This window comes from Trachurus japonicus, chromosome 16 (genome assembly GCF_045865225.1).
Source record: "Trachurus japonicus isolate A0001 chromosome 16, Traja_1.0".
NCBI lineage: Eukaryota > Metazoa > Chordata > Actinopteri > Carangiformes > Carangidae > Trachurus > Trachurus japonicus.
The window spans coordinates 27,363,178-27,378,251 of NC_140922.1; the positions used below are offsets into that span (position 1 = coordinate 27,363,178).

Below are 15,074 nucleotides of genomic sequence, written 5' to 3' on the forward strand. Positions count from 1 at the left end.
TGTTTCTGATGGACAAACTATGTGATGGCAAAAACTGTTTCTGCTGAAGTTGATCTTTACTTTCTGGGTAAACAAATACAATACAAGATACCTTCAATTAGTGAATATAGACTGAACTTTATCTATCATCTTTCTCCCTTTCTCTGAATTCAAGCCACAAAATGAGTGAATTAGTGAATTAACCAGACACCACGTAACTGCTCGCACACAATAAAATGTAAATTTTAATTCTTGCCTTTTTAAAGTCGACCAAAAAAAACAAAAAACAAAACAAAAAACAGAATCCTGTGTTCCAAAAACTGCAGTTCACTAAATACAGAATACCATACAAAACCTACAAAATGCAACAATTACAAACATTTTGTTCAACAGATAATAACATTTGTACAGTATAAATTTATAGAATACTGTTTTTTTTTGTTTCCATTTGGCACAAGATGCTATTTTGTGTATTAACAGAAATGTTTTACCTGACACAGCTTTTAAAAAAACAAAACAAAAAGAAAATCATAAAAATACAATAAAAGCAACACATTGTGACAGTATCATTGCAGTAGTTGTGATTCTCGGTTTGTTTGTTTGTTTGTCTGCATTTTTTTTTCTTTTTTTAATTCTCTCTCTTTACAAAAAACAGCAGTTACTCATTAAAACATTCAAAGCTTTTTTTTTCTAATTGGGGGAACAAAACAAAAGCAATGACTGAAACGGCTTCTCTGGAGGGTGAGGAAGAAGAGGAGGAGGAGGAGGAGGAGGACGCCGGTGCGTTTCCTGCTCCCGGTTGAACTGTCAGGAATTTTTTTATGTTCCAGCTGAGCAAAGAAAGAAAATAAAAAACCCAAAACAAAACATAATAAAAGAGGGAGAGGTGATGAAACCATTAAAAATGTGATTGATTTATTGTTGAGTGTTTGTATCATTGAGACACCAGCGCTTACGTTGGTGTCGCCTTAGCTCGTCTCAGTCTTTTTTCGTAACACTATAAATCATCTAAATGCCATTCAGTTGGAAGGATCTACACTGTGTGTGTGTGTGTGTTTGATTGATACGACTGGAACAGAAGACGTCTCTACACCCGGCAGCATCCCTATTAAAACACTGTATAGTTTGTTGTGCATGGTCGTCGTTCCTCCACAAACTATTAGCACTGATGATGACAACAACAACACGGCTGGATGATGTGGCCACTTGGTCGATTTGTCCATAATCACACAGTAAAAAAACAAAAAAAAACAAAACAAATAAAACACACACATGCGCAGAAGTCACATGCATATGTGTTACTTTACTTAGTCTATGCACCACTGTACCCGACTGTTTCAACGACTCCATTCAACATGCAGCGTTTTTAAAAGACATCTGAAAGTGAGCGTGAAGAGGTTTGTCTCTGATCCTCCACGGAAACTGGTTTGCATGCTTCATATCCTGCAACGGCTTAAATACACAAACACATTTTCATTATCATTTGTGTGTGTGTGTGTGTGTGTGTGAAATTTCGCTTTTTACAAATAGTAGTTGCACTTGAAAATATCTACACTACTCAAATAACTTTAAAAGACTAGTTTTCTATGTTTTCGCGTAAAAGATGACGCCGCGGCTCGAAAATCCTCCGTCAAATTCTTAACTGATATGAGAAATAATAAAAAAAATTAAAATAAAATTAAAAAAACACGGGAACAGATGATGATGGATAAAAGGGGGGATGCAGTTCATCCTTCATTTTACATCAATGACACTTCACGATAAAATCAAAACTATTCATTAGGGTTGCATATGCGTAGTAGCATAATATTACATGTTTCTTGTCGTCCCAGCACGAAATATGAAACAAAGTCTATCAAGTCTGCAAAATACACAAACATGCGTACACATTCTCACAGTAGAAAAAAGAGGAAAAACTAAAAAGCAGTACGTATTTCATTCTGAGTGAAGGAACGAACTTCACAGGTCCTCTCCGTAGATTCACTGACCTTCAACCTACAGTTTGTCCTGTTAGTCAACACCACCACCACCATCATCATCATCATCTCTCTCATCTCTCTCTCCTGTCGTCTCATGCATACACTCTTGTCTATGATACACGAGGCTCTGTGTCGCCGTGGCTACAGCCTCAGAGGGGCACAGAGAGCCAAGCAAAGACACTGATACAGAGAATCCAGTTTATACTGTATATACACAACCTACTGCGGACCTTCTTTACACTCTGACATGCCTTTAGGAGAACTGAGGGAGAAGTGGGGGGATGGGGGAAAGGTCCTGGTTAATTACAATCAGTGTGTGGGAGTGGATGGGTGGGTGGGTGGGTGGGTGTGGGAAGTCAAGTCTTTCTTAAGGGGGGAGGAGGGGGGGTTTGGGAGAGTTTTGATAAACGGCTCGAGGTGGAAAAAGTGGAGAATGCGGCTCCTGTTTTCGCTCCGTCTTTGAAGTCCTCAGTGCAAATTGAAGGCCCGTCCTCTTCATCGTCATCAGATCGTCATCCTTCATCATCAGTCTGCTCCATGGTGGAGAGTTAAGGGGCATTTAGAGTCACCCAAAAGAAGCTCTGCATGGAGGGAGGGACACAAGTGTCAGGTTAGCACCCAGTGTTTATGGTGGTGGAGGATATTAGTCATCATCACACATGTCATGAAATGAACAAAATGAAACACAACAGGTCGACCACTGCATTCAAATGTAAAAACATGGCACCTCTCTCTCTCTCTCTCTCTCTCCATCATCATCAAGTACTTTTCTTTTGTTACGCCACAAATAAACATTTTAGAGTGTAAACAAACAGAGTGACTGGTTTTAAATTCAAATGAATAGTTCAACATTTTTTATAAATATATTTATTCTCTTGGTGCAGAATAATTCATGAGAGGACTGATAACCACTCTGAGATCTGATGCTACAGTCAGCAGATGGTTACCTCAGGAAGAACTGGTCTAACAACTGAAATGTTGACTATTTTATCTAGTACAAAAACAACGCATATAAACACCAGATTGTATTTTTTTTCTTGTCCAGATTCCTGTCTCTTTAAACAATGTAATTATCAATGATAATCAACTTTTGATTCCTGAAAAAGTATTTTTCTCGTCTTCTCACAGTCTCAATTAACTCCTGTGTGTTCAGGTAAGAGACATCCATCTTTGTTGAATGCTCTACATCACTCTGGACAAATAATACAGTGTTCACATCTGTACAAAATGTGCAAAGACAGTCACATTTCATATCCAGAACTTCTGCAGCTAACGGTTTGTTATTTGAGGGAGTCGAACTGAAGTAGATTTAATAAAGGTCCACATCACAAACCAGTGGAGACTTTAATGAACCCCCTGCTGTCCCTCCTCCCCTCAGATGCTGTCACCGTTTCATCTGTGACAGGCGGCGGTCCGGCTGCTGTTTCCGTCTCTTTTGCTTTTTATTGCTGAACCTCATCGCTGCAGCATTTCCTGAACCAAACAGCGTTTTTGTTTTTGTTTCACCTCCAACCCCGAGTTTGCAAAACTAAACTATCACATGTGGACTTGACTTGACAGTAAACTGCGTCATGAGGAGGCAGCACGAGTTTGATCTTTACAGGTGCCCACGAACGCAGCGCTTCAAAAACATCCAGCACTAACGGCTCGAAGAAGAAACTACCGAGGAGTATTAGTGCGTGTTTCACCTCCTACAAAGTCTCTCATATCGGTCCACCAGCTACAAATAGTCACACAGCCGGTGACACTGTGCGTGCCCCAGCCCACATCCAGCAGCACACTGCACTGCACGCCGCCTCGCAGCAGCCTCCCTGCAGCAGGCGCCTCCAACACCAGCACAGCACGTTCAGCAGCTCACACCTCTCTCAACCTGCTGCTGCTGCACACAATAATAAAACATTTAGGGGACGTGAAGCGAGAAACTCACAGGTTTAAATCGACGCCTCGGGTTTAGAACTGTCCAGCGCTGCTGGGGTCGCACTGCAACAGGCGGACGATGGAGGGGTCGCTCTTCGCTCCTTTGATGAACTCCTCCAGAGACAGTTTGCCTGAAACACAAACAAGACGTCAAGTGACCTTTTTGTAATTTAAAGTTTTTTTTAAATTCTTTTATTAGGAGATCAATGCAAAAATATGTGCAACAAAAAGAAAAGACAGCGTTTGGTGACACTGTGTTGTAGCATGGCATCATAGGAGACCATCCCTGTTGGATTTATTAAAGCTTCAGGATGTTTTTATCTGCAGAGGCGTCCCTCCGCTCCAAAACAAACAGACCAGGTGATTAAAACCAGCAAAAAAACAAAAAAACAACCCAAAAACACTGAATAAAGCAGCTTTGTGTTAAAATATGAGCTGCAGGGGCTGTGAACTACTGAGCTGCTGCTGCTGATCAGAACTCATGATGCAGATGTTCAGGATGTTTTTTTTTTTAACCAGGAGCTGAATTATCCACAGAGGTGTCGTCACCTCACTGACCCTGAATCAGCCTGTTCTGAGTAAAAACGTTTAGTGGATGTGATGTGATGTGAACTGACGCTCGACTTGTTTCTGACTAAAGTCCTTCATCTGGTTGACGTATCCAGTTAAAAATGACTCAGATCTGTTGTTGTGGTGGTGGTGGATCTGATGCCACAAAACAAAGACAAACATGCTGTTGCCTTGATTACAACGACGGGTTCTTCTGGTTTGAAAATAGATTACAACATCTGAGGTAATGACAGGAGTTACACATCTCAACAAGACCTGTATCGGCTCCAGTCATTTTAATGTGGAAAAGTAGAAATAGAAGACCCTTTGTCAGGCTTTTTTATTCTTCTGCAAATGGCACATGAGCTGACGGACAAATGAATTTCCCTCTTGGGAATTAATAAAGTATTTCTTATCTTGAAGTAATTACAGACACTGACAGCATCATGGTGCATTAGCTCTTCTTTAAATGTGCTCCTGTTTGTAGTAATAGTAGTTTTTATTGAATCATCACCACACACAACATATGACAACATAAGATACACCGTTTTTTTAAAAATACATTCTAGATAACACCAAATGCTAATTAAAGCAGAAGTAAGCGATCCGGTCATTGGCTATCTTCTTGTCAGCCGATGGAGTTAGCAGCCCCCGCCCTCGTCCCTATGTCACCACATTCACGCGCATCCCTTGGCTGCACACACGGCCCTTCATGCTGTTCTCTCTCCTCGGCTTACAGCAGAGCAGAGTGACTGACAGACCCGTGTGTCGGACCAAACACTCTATGTAAGTGATTGCTGTCGGAAGATATAACTATTTAAGACTTATATTAACACAAACATTCCGCTTACTTCTGCTTTAATATAAGATGGTAATGACTGAAAAGGTATAGACTGAAGCATAATGGTTATATTGTCTATCCTACATATGTTTTTTATTTGCTTTGGCTTCACATATGTTCACCTGAGCAGCTGTTTTGGGTGGATTCGTGACTTTTCAACTCAATGAAAGTGAAAATTTAGACCTTTTTAAAAAAAAATCAATGTGTCCTAATGATGTCAGATTCCTCTCCAACAGGTGGCAGCGTTGAGGCGGCTCCTCCTGCTCCTGAACCACCCCCATACTGTAATAAAAACACTGGAGCTGCCTCTCTCTCTCTCTCTCTCTCTCTCTCTCTCTCTCTCTCTCTCTCACACAGACACCGTGTTCCCTCACTACTTGCGAAGAAGAAGACGACGAAGAAAAACAACCAGACAGCACATCTCATCACATCGTCCAGGTCGGCACACTCCCTGTCACCGTGTACTGTCTTTGTTCTGTCCCTGTCCTCCTCCACTCCTCTTCCTCTTCCTCTTCCTCCTCCTCCTCCTCCTCTTCACTATGTCTCCACCTCCTTCTACCCACACCAGTCACTTAATTCCTAATTGTCCATTTCTCTATCTTTCTCTCTCTCTTCCTCCCACCTCTGTTTCTGTGCCTCCTGTGCTCTGGATCACTGATGGAGTGTTTCTGTTGTACAAACATGCTCTCTGAGTGTCTGCATTACAAGTGTGTGTGTGTGTGTGTGTGTGACTACACTGTGTTGCGTTGTGTTGTGTTGTGAATGACACAACAAGAATTACAGGTCAAGTGTTAATCTGCTGTGTGTTGGTGAATCGCTGCTTCAGGCTGACTGTGATTATCAAACCAGTCCGGTTCATAAAAACAGTTGCGTCTCATTTAGCTGAAATTTATTATAGTCAATTAATTAGTCAGTATCCAACAGGTTGTTTTAAAATGCTCACAAATATCTTCTCTTCTCTGTACCATCTGTTTATTCTACTGTATTTATGCAACATCTTAGTGAAACTACTCAATTTTAAACAAGATCAAGAGGCGAAACCTCTTGTACTGGGGCTGGATCACATTGTAGGTTATAAATACGGCCAGATCTTTAATGTGTTAAAACAACTGTAAATAAAACAGCTGCAGTAGAAGCTTTACTGTCATCATATTAACACAGTGCATCAACATGATGAAATTCAAGGTGCGTCTCTAGCTGAAAACACTCAACTATAAAAGACATACACTGTACATAAAAGGTTATTTGGTGATCTGTAAGTTGAGGTGGTTGTATGTAACTGTGAACCATTAAAACTACATTTTCAAGCTGCAGCTATGCAGCTTTTATAACTATGATGTTCTGTAACGAAACCATCAAAGTTAAAGACAACAGCTGTTCTCTGGTTTCGGCTACGTCTACTTGTCAGCTGCTGCTGTGTGGTCGTAGCATCACACTCAGAGCGGCATGGAAACTCTCTTTTACAGAAGTAGCTCAGTGTTTTTTTTTCATAAGAAAGTCAGTTAAACGGTCGCATTTTGGATGAGTGACTAACAAATCAGTAAAGTCCAACGTTTGGTCAGCGGATCAGTGGTGTCAGACGAGGTCAACCTACCGTCCCTGTTGGTGTCCATCTGCCTAAAGATCTTCTCCGTCCTCTTCTCAGGTGTCGACTCATCCTCGGGCATCTTCATCACCGAGGAAACCATCTTGTAGATCGCCTACATGGAGGAGACACAGGTGACGTTATTCACTCAACAAATTACAATAAGTTTGATGTATTGATCTGATGGTGTGGTCTTTTTTTTGTCTGCTTTGATCCACTTCAGAACAACTCACAACAAGTTTTTGAGGAAACTTAAGAAGCATGAGCAGACTCATTAGTGTGCGCTGTGTTTACACGCTCCACAGACTTGATTTGACTTGTTTTGTCTGAAGCACTCATTCATAATTACATGTGGTGTATTCCAATTACACCACAGTCGTTTTTATTTTAATGAGAATAAACACAAGACAAAACCGTGATGAAATTTAGTGTTAAATTCCCTCCCTACCTACTCTGACTATTTGACAAAGTCCCAGAAAAGCAGCTGTGCAAGTTTTCTCTGGTACAATGTGTCTTCAATGTGTCAAATGAAGAAGTGAAGTGTAAAATGAGAAATGAGAGGAAACCTGTCCGTTATGACTTATCACAGTCTGTTCATGTAACCAAACAGTGGAGTCAGCCTAAGTTCACTTAACTTACTCAATTAACTTAGCTCATAAAATATATACGGTATATGTTACATTTTTATATTATACAACATATACAGTAAATGTCCATCACATTCAAACTTCACACAATACTGAGTAAATCTGTCAGAGGCAGGTCAATCTGTTTTCCAGTGTTACAGTAATTAGAGCTGTGCAATTAACTCTATTAATTCACCTCTCAATGACTGACTTCATTTCACTCATGTTGGCTGATTTTTTTCCCCCTCAGTGTGTGTGTGTGTGTGTTCATGAACTAGACACACCTGCAGCGTCCAAACTCAAAATGTAGCTGGCAACATGACTGACATATTGAATACTGCATCACTACTGGTCCATCTTTGCCTTCTGGTCCACTACTCTGGAGGGTTTTTAGACACTAAATCGACTTTTGAAGACAAAACTGGACCTGTTTTAGTTTGACATAAATTGACATAAAAACTTATAAAGAGCGGTGTAAAGATACATTGATCCACATCAATTCAATGATAGATCAGACATTGAAACATATCATCATTTTGTTATGCACACATTTATACTGAAATTCCCCATGGGCATGTCAGAATGATGAATGTTTTGCATCAATATCACATTTAATTTACAAAGATATGTATAGCTAATAACTAAATTCTTAAAATATTTAGTTTGGGATTAAGATTCACACTAAAAACCTACTTTAATAAACAAATAGGAATTTAAATATGCTTTGTCTTGTTGTTTTGAGTTAAATTGTACATGCTTCAGATGATGTTATACCCAATATTATTATACATAACACACTGTAACTTCAAATTTCAATGCTATATTATTTGTCTCTCTTTCTCATAGTTTTGCTAGGCTAATATTTGCTTATTGCTTATGGCCTATTTGTGGCCACTGAGAGGTTGTGCTAATTTCTGTACTCATTATTTTTATGTTTGTGTTGATGTATGTTGTCTTTGTTGTAATATGTCTGTAGATTGTTGATTGTTGTTCTGTTCTGCTCTGTTTTTTGTCTGTAATGTGTGTTAGGACCCCCTTGAAAACCAGAGGATTCCTCTCAAGGGGTTTATCCTAGTCAATAAAAGTTTTTTTGAATGAATTTATTGTCCTTCAGTTTTCAAAAAATCTGAATTTGGCACTTATGAACTAACTCATGAACACAGTTTGGGTCATTATGACGCACACACACACAACATCAATATTTTCTGTTCTCCTTCTTTCCTGATGATTCATTCATTTCTGAAGAAGAAAAACCAGTGAAATAACAAAAGCGAGCAGGGAGGCCCACACACGGGATCTTATGCAACGTTTCCTTGTGTTATTATTTAATTTTACTGATAAGTAACGTTCATTCTGCTCCGTCACAAAGACAAACACAGGTGAGTCAACACACACACAGACACACTCAGACATACACACACACTCCCTCTCTCTCTGTACCTGCATCCATTCAGCTCAGATGGGATTTTATTCTGGTGTATTGTCAACTCATTTCCATGCTTTAGGTGAAGGGGAGGGAGAGGAGGAGACGAACATATGCGCACACTACACAATCCCTCACAGACTATTTATCAGTGTTGTGTCTCCTCTGCTCTCTGTTGCATCGCAGGCTGTTTGGCAGTAAACAGTGAAATCACAACCCACTCTCTCTGCCTTCTAATAAGGAGGCGGTGGCGATGGCGGCGGCGGCTTTGAAGGGGAATAGGAGCTGACATGCGAACAGAGGAAGTTTGATTGTGATTACGGTGCAGCGGGAGCTTTAAATAGGTGCTGGCGGTGCCTCCTATTACACGGTGGCAGGGTCAGAGTGGAGAGTCTGTCTGGGAGACAAACAGCAGCAGCAGCAGCGGCAGCAGCCACAGTTAATATCAGCTTTTACCTCAGTTTAGAGTTATTAATCGAAATCCTCAGAGAGTTTTTTTTTGCATTTAGCCAATGTTACTACCCAGTGGGGATTTAACTGTTGTCCTAATCTAGAGAAATGCACTGGAATAAGATTAAATTCATAAATCCCCCCAAAATACAAGCAACAAATAAGAAGCTAAACAATCTGCAGCTTACAGGATGTCGCTCTCAGACACACAGGAAGTGTTTGTCTCATTTTATTCTATAATTTCATATAATAAATGCCTCAAATCCATAAAAAAACAATGGTTCATTGATTGAAAATCTCGTGATTTTGGGACATTTGTATGTATCCCAAGTCTGCCATGTCTTTTTTCTGCTCTATTGTCGTCCAAAAACAAATAAACGCACACCATTGGCGGCCATGCCAATGCACTGGGCTGGTTTCCTCTCTGCCACACACACACACACACACACACACACACACACACACACACACACACACACACACACACACACACACACACACACACACACACACACACACACACACACACACACACACAATGGAGTTTATTTAAAGACTCAAGCGCACATACATGTCGACCTGCTGTCCTGGTGGTTTCTGTGGCTGTGGTAAAAAAAAGTCATGCATCATTGCTTTAGGAGACGATTCAATCTTTAAAAAAAGGAATAAAAATGTACTTTTGATTTAAGATTTACAACTTCAGAAGGATCCATGGCTCCAAATAGAGGCAAAAAAAGTCAGAAAGACTGATTTAATATCCTTTAACACACTAAATCCTTAGATAGTGGACACGTCATATCAGGCGGAGTGACTAAGCTCTTTCATTCTCACAAATCTAACAATGAAAACATCATTTTCTTTCCTCCCATTCATGTATTTTCCAGCTCTGAAACCGACACCTGACCACTTCATCACATCATTACCTCCTCTCTACACCTGAGCCACATCAGATAATACAGAAAGAGGACAGATGTAGTGAAGGCAGAGACAGAAAAAGAAAGGGAGACAGAGAGAGAGGGCAAGGAGGGGGTCATCTAATTGTCTGGCCCTCACTCTCACACCAAAGACGAACACATTTCCCATGGTGCTTTTATCTCACTGAGCAGTGATCTCTTCATCTTGCTCCCACTATTCTGTTGAGTCTCATTAAATCAGCGCCGGTATCAACGCTCTCGCCTTTTTTTCCACCGGGCGAGACTGTGGATCGAAACCACGATGATGAACTTCCCTCTGCGCTCGTCTGCTCTGCTGCTAACTCAGTTGTTTCAGATGAAAGATACACAGAGGTTAGATTTCAACGATTGACGAGTGGATGAGACAGACAGTTTGGCTTTTTTTTCTCCTTTTTTTTTAATCTTTCTCCCTGCGTTCACACATTTTGTCATTATCTGAATAGGAGGAAGAAGAGTCGGGGCGGGCTGACTGAGATCCATGTCGTTCAAGTGTATACTCCCACTGCAGCTCGGGCTAATTATGAGCATCACCAGACTTTACACACACACACACACACACACACACACGCTCTCTGCAGGAGAGCATCAGCCGGCTCCCGGTTACACTACAGTAAATGGAGGTGAGTGTGAATAGAGAACATGGAGACGGCAGTGGGAGGAGAGGGCTCTTTAGGTAAAAGCACCGGAGAGCGTCGGGCCACAACAATAACACAGGTGTGATGACGGGCGATGCATCCCTTACACAGGGAACACACTCCACAACTGGACTCCCTGCTGCCAAGGGAGGATTTAACGTGATTGCTGTAATGAACGACGACGACAACAACAACAACACAAGCTGGACATAGGAGATTAGGAGGGTTTCTACTTAAAAGAATAGGTCAACATTTTGGCAAATTCTCCTATCGCCATAATCCCTAAAGTCATAGGACTAGGTTCATCACTTTTAATTATCGGTGCATGTTGTTTTGAGATCGGCGGGGCAGAGACGTGAGCTGCTCAGTGAACACAATGGAGGTACAGTGAACGGTCCCTCATCAAATACACAATCCAACAACTCCAAAACACTCTGGTGGACAAGTTGTGACCTGCCCATTCACCACGCTATGTAACATTACGACACATGAAGCAAATACTCTCAACTACTTGTACTTTTGAAATCACTCCGCCCAGCAGCCGTGTCTGGAAAGTAGTTCCGGCTACATTTGCCTCTAAAACAACTCCATCTCGTAATGTTACGTTATTATTTCATAGTGTGGTGAATGTGCAGGTCACAACTTCTCCACCAGAGCGTTTTGGGAGTTGTTGGATTGTGTATTTGATGACACTGTGTTCACTGAGCAGCTCACGTCTCTGCCCCGCGGATCTCAAAACAACACGCACCGATATCCCTTTAAATAGTGCAGCAGTGGTTGCAGCAGTGTGGTAACACACCTACTAGAGGGCGACTGATTAATCGGTGCTAATAAGATATTTTAGAAACTATTATTAATGCAGAAGTTAGACTCTGATAGTGGCAGAGAGCTGTGCAGCCTCCTCCCTGTTGTGCAGTCAGCTACATCATGTTATTGGACCTACACTACACACAGTGTAACTTTGTTGCTTACAATCGGCTTTCGATTGATTAATCGGCTGTTTCCTGCTTCAGACTATACTATCTATACTACATTGGCCTTTAAAAATCCACTATAACCTGTGTTTCCATCAATATCATTATGCATCAAGAGCGCAACACTGTGCACATTATGTTTTATTTTAGAGTCAAATTGTGTCTAGAGTTCTGCATAAAGGTGATGTGAGATCATGCAACTTTTAATTGATTCAGGCCACTGAGGGTTTCACTCAGAAAATGGAATTTATTGTTGCAAAACTTGTAATTTCACCTTTTATCGAGGACTGCTTTCTAACTGCTAGTAACCCCAGACTTTGGTGGTGGTGGTGACATCCCAGAGCTCCTGGTTGGAAATGACTGACAGTTTTTGATTCAGCCGAACAGCAGCAGAGCCACACCACAATGAATTCCTGCCCCCGAGAAAATCGATACGAACCAATGTGGCGGTGGTGGTGGACAGAGTGAAAGACGACCGAGGCCCCGGCTAAAAGTAATCACAGCGGGCTAAAAGCGGCATGACGAGAAGTGGAAAGTTATAATTTGACTTTCACTTCCTTCATCTTGGACAGAACCGGAGCTACATCTGTATCAACGCTGAGGCTGGATGGATTATTATCTTGGCTGTCTGGGCCATCAAAACCCCGCCAGACCTGTGTAAAGTAGCAGAAAATGGTTGGATTTGGCTTTATGAGAACCATCTGACAATCTGCCCTCTGATACCGCTGAACTGTGATCTCACTAAAGCTGCAGACTTTATTCAAACACGGTGAGCTCTTGTGCGGCTACTTGCACAAGTCAGCGCTACCTGAAAACTTTTCTCTTAAGCCCGTGCTCTCTCTATTTTTGCGGAGGTGGGCGGCTTTGAACTAACACAGTGAGCCAGCCAAATGCAGAGAGGGAATAAGAGACAGACATGAGGATAAACGAATACCGTGTGTAAATGCCTCTGTGTGTTTTGAATAAAGAGAAAGAAACTGCGATGGGCCTGGGGCTTTTTTTCTTTCTAAATCTGTACTTTACAATGAGGAATGGCATCATCTAATCTAATGATGAGTTAAACAGCAGAGCTCCTGCATCTGCAATTACATTTCTGTCTACGCACGCGGTGCAAGTGCACATCGTCTCTGAAGTTATAAAGCACATACATGTGATGTGCAAAGTTAACATGCACACACACACAATCCTGCACCAGCAGCTATTTCTGAACTCTTTTTTCTCATCCTTACTGGCTTCAGCTGCAGACAAACACCACTTCCTGTTCTGTCGTCCTTGGGAACGGCACCAGCAGCTCTTAGTGTAAAGTAGGCAGAGGGTTGGTGTTGTGAGGAGGATGCAGAGGAAAATGGCAGCCTGGAGTCTGAATCACTGCTGTCTTGACGTAGGGAACTTGATCTCGAAGCCACCATACATACATACGTGTGATAAGTGTGGGGCTTTTATAAGTTGATATTTTTTTCGTACGGTTGGCACAGTGACTTAACTTGGAAATGACTCACGGGCATTTGGCTTAATTAACTCCAGTAGCTTCTGCAGCTTCTGTACCTGCACCACCAGTGACTCAGATATGTATGGAATAAAAATCAAAGCTCTGTGGTGACATGATGCAAATGACATCATCTATGATATTCAACAAGGACCAGCATTTGCTGCTTGTGTCTATTTCTGTTTATTATTTTATATTATCTGAATTATTGATTCAGACGCTTTCTCGTATCATACAAGAGATTCAAAGGACTTTCATCTTCCATACTGTCTGACTTCCCTCAATCAATACATTTTAAAATACAGAGGAACATCTGTCATTGTTCAAAAAACATCTGAAAAGATCATTAATTAGCAAAGATTTGTCAAACTTTTTTAAATCTCTAAATCTGTGTCTTTCATTTTGCATGCAAATTACAAATTTTCAATTTCTGTATTATTACTGAATCCTGACACTGTGAAGACGACCATTGTTGTTTATCTTTCTTTATAGGCCATTTTTCGCGTCCAACCTGTCCTGCACAATGTATGAACTTTTTATTATTCTAATATCTATCTATATTCATATATAATGTGCAAATACACTGATCTAATCTAATTTATTCTTGATTATTATTATAGGGTATATCTTTTAATGCTATTTATCCTGTAAACTGCTGAGTAACATATTCATGATTTTAACATGTTGAATGACAATAAACTGAACACAAACCTGATTTCAATGAATGCTAATGTTGATCACATCTGATTAAACAGCTATTTCAAATCAATAAGACAATACTAGATCAAAGTGATGTTCACAGTTAATGTCTGCTGAACTCAAGCAGCCTAGATTTATCCTTTTCTCTCTTAAGACAGAGGTTTGAGTCGAATCCCCGTCCACTTAACATCGTCAATAATAAAGCCTGAGCATCACTGTGTTGTTATGGCAACAGCACACAGGTGGTTTAAAAATATAAAAATGAAAGTCGAAGCAAAGAAACAACATACTGTAGAAAAGGATCGCCACTGTAACATTGTTAGCTAACCTCTCTCTCTCTACAGCTCGCCCCTGAATCTGTATGTATGCTGTCTCTACACACACACACACACACACACACACACACACACACGGTTACACTGATGGCCGAATGTCACTTTGTGGTGAGACTGCAGCATTCCTCTTCTCTTGGATCCTGCTGTCAGAGTCGGGCACCAGGAATGTGCTGTGCCACTTCAGCAGCCAACTATGTGCTCAAGTAACAATGAACCAAATGTGGCTAAACAAAAAAAAACAACAACAGAAAACAACAACAGCAGCAGAGGCTGACTAACCGTTTGTCATTCACATCAACCTGACAGAAACAGCTCAACAACACTAGAGAGAAAAATCTCCTGAAGCGCTGTGAAGTGAAAGATTCATGAGCACACTCTCCAGCAGACGACTGTATACCTTTCTGCTTCCTCTCTGAAAACACTGTCTGGTTTAATGTATTTCGTCCATGTGCTGCCTGCGCCTCTCCACGGTTACACGCAGCTCTTTTCTTCGGCCCATTCATCTTCCTTTCCTGACTCAAATCACAAAGACTTCCTGTTTGTAAACGGACTCCCAGCTTTTAAAAGACAAGATGAGTGGTCTCCAAAACGGGAGCTGAGTGAGATTAGGAGGCATTTGAAGAAAAAAAAGAAGAAGGAAGAA

At 41.0% G+C, this 15,074-nt stretch overlaps 1 protein-coding gene across 3 annotated transcripts in view; it reads right to left on the minus strand.

The window, feature by feature from the left end:
* Positions 1-2,404: 2,404 nt before the first annotated feature.
* Positions 2,405-15,074, minus strand: part of ncalda (neurocalcin delta a) — a 74,539-nt gene continuing 61,869 nt past the window's right edge. For all 3 annotated transcript variants that reach the window (XM_085802934.1, XM_085802933.1, XM_085802935.1), the window contains 3 exons: positions 6,860-6,965; positions 3,886-4,006; positions 2,405-2,537 (listed from right to left, as the gene is read on the minus strand). In XM_085802934.1, the coding sequence (XP_085659060.1) occupies positions 3,909-4,006; positions 6,860-6,965 (204 nt within the window). In that variant the 3' untranslated portion in view covers positions 2,405-2,537; positions 3,886-3,908. The remainder of the gene's footprint in view (positions 2,538-3,885; positions 4,007-6,859; positions 6,966-15,074) is intronic.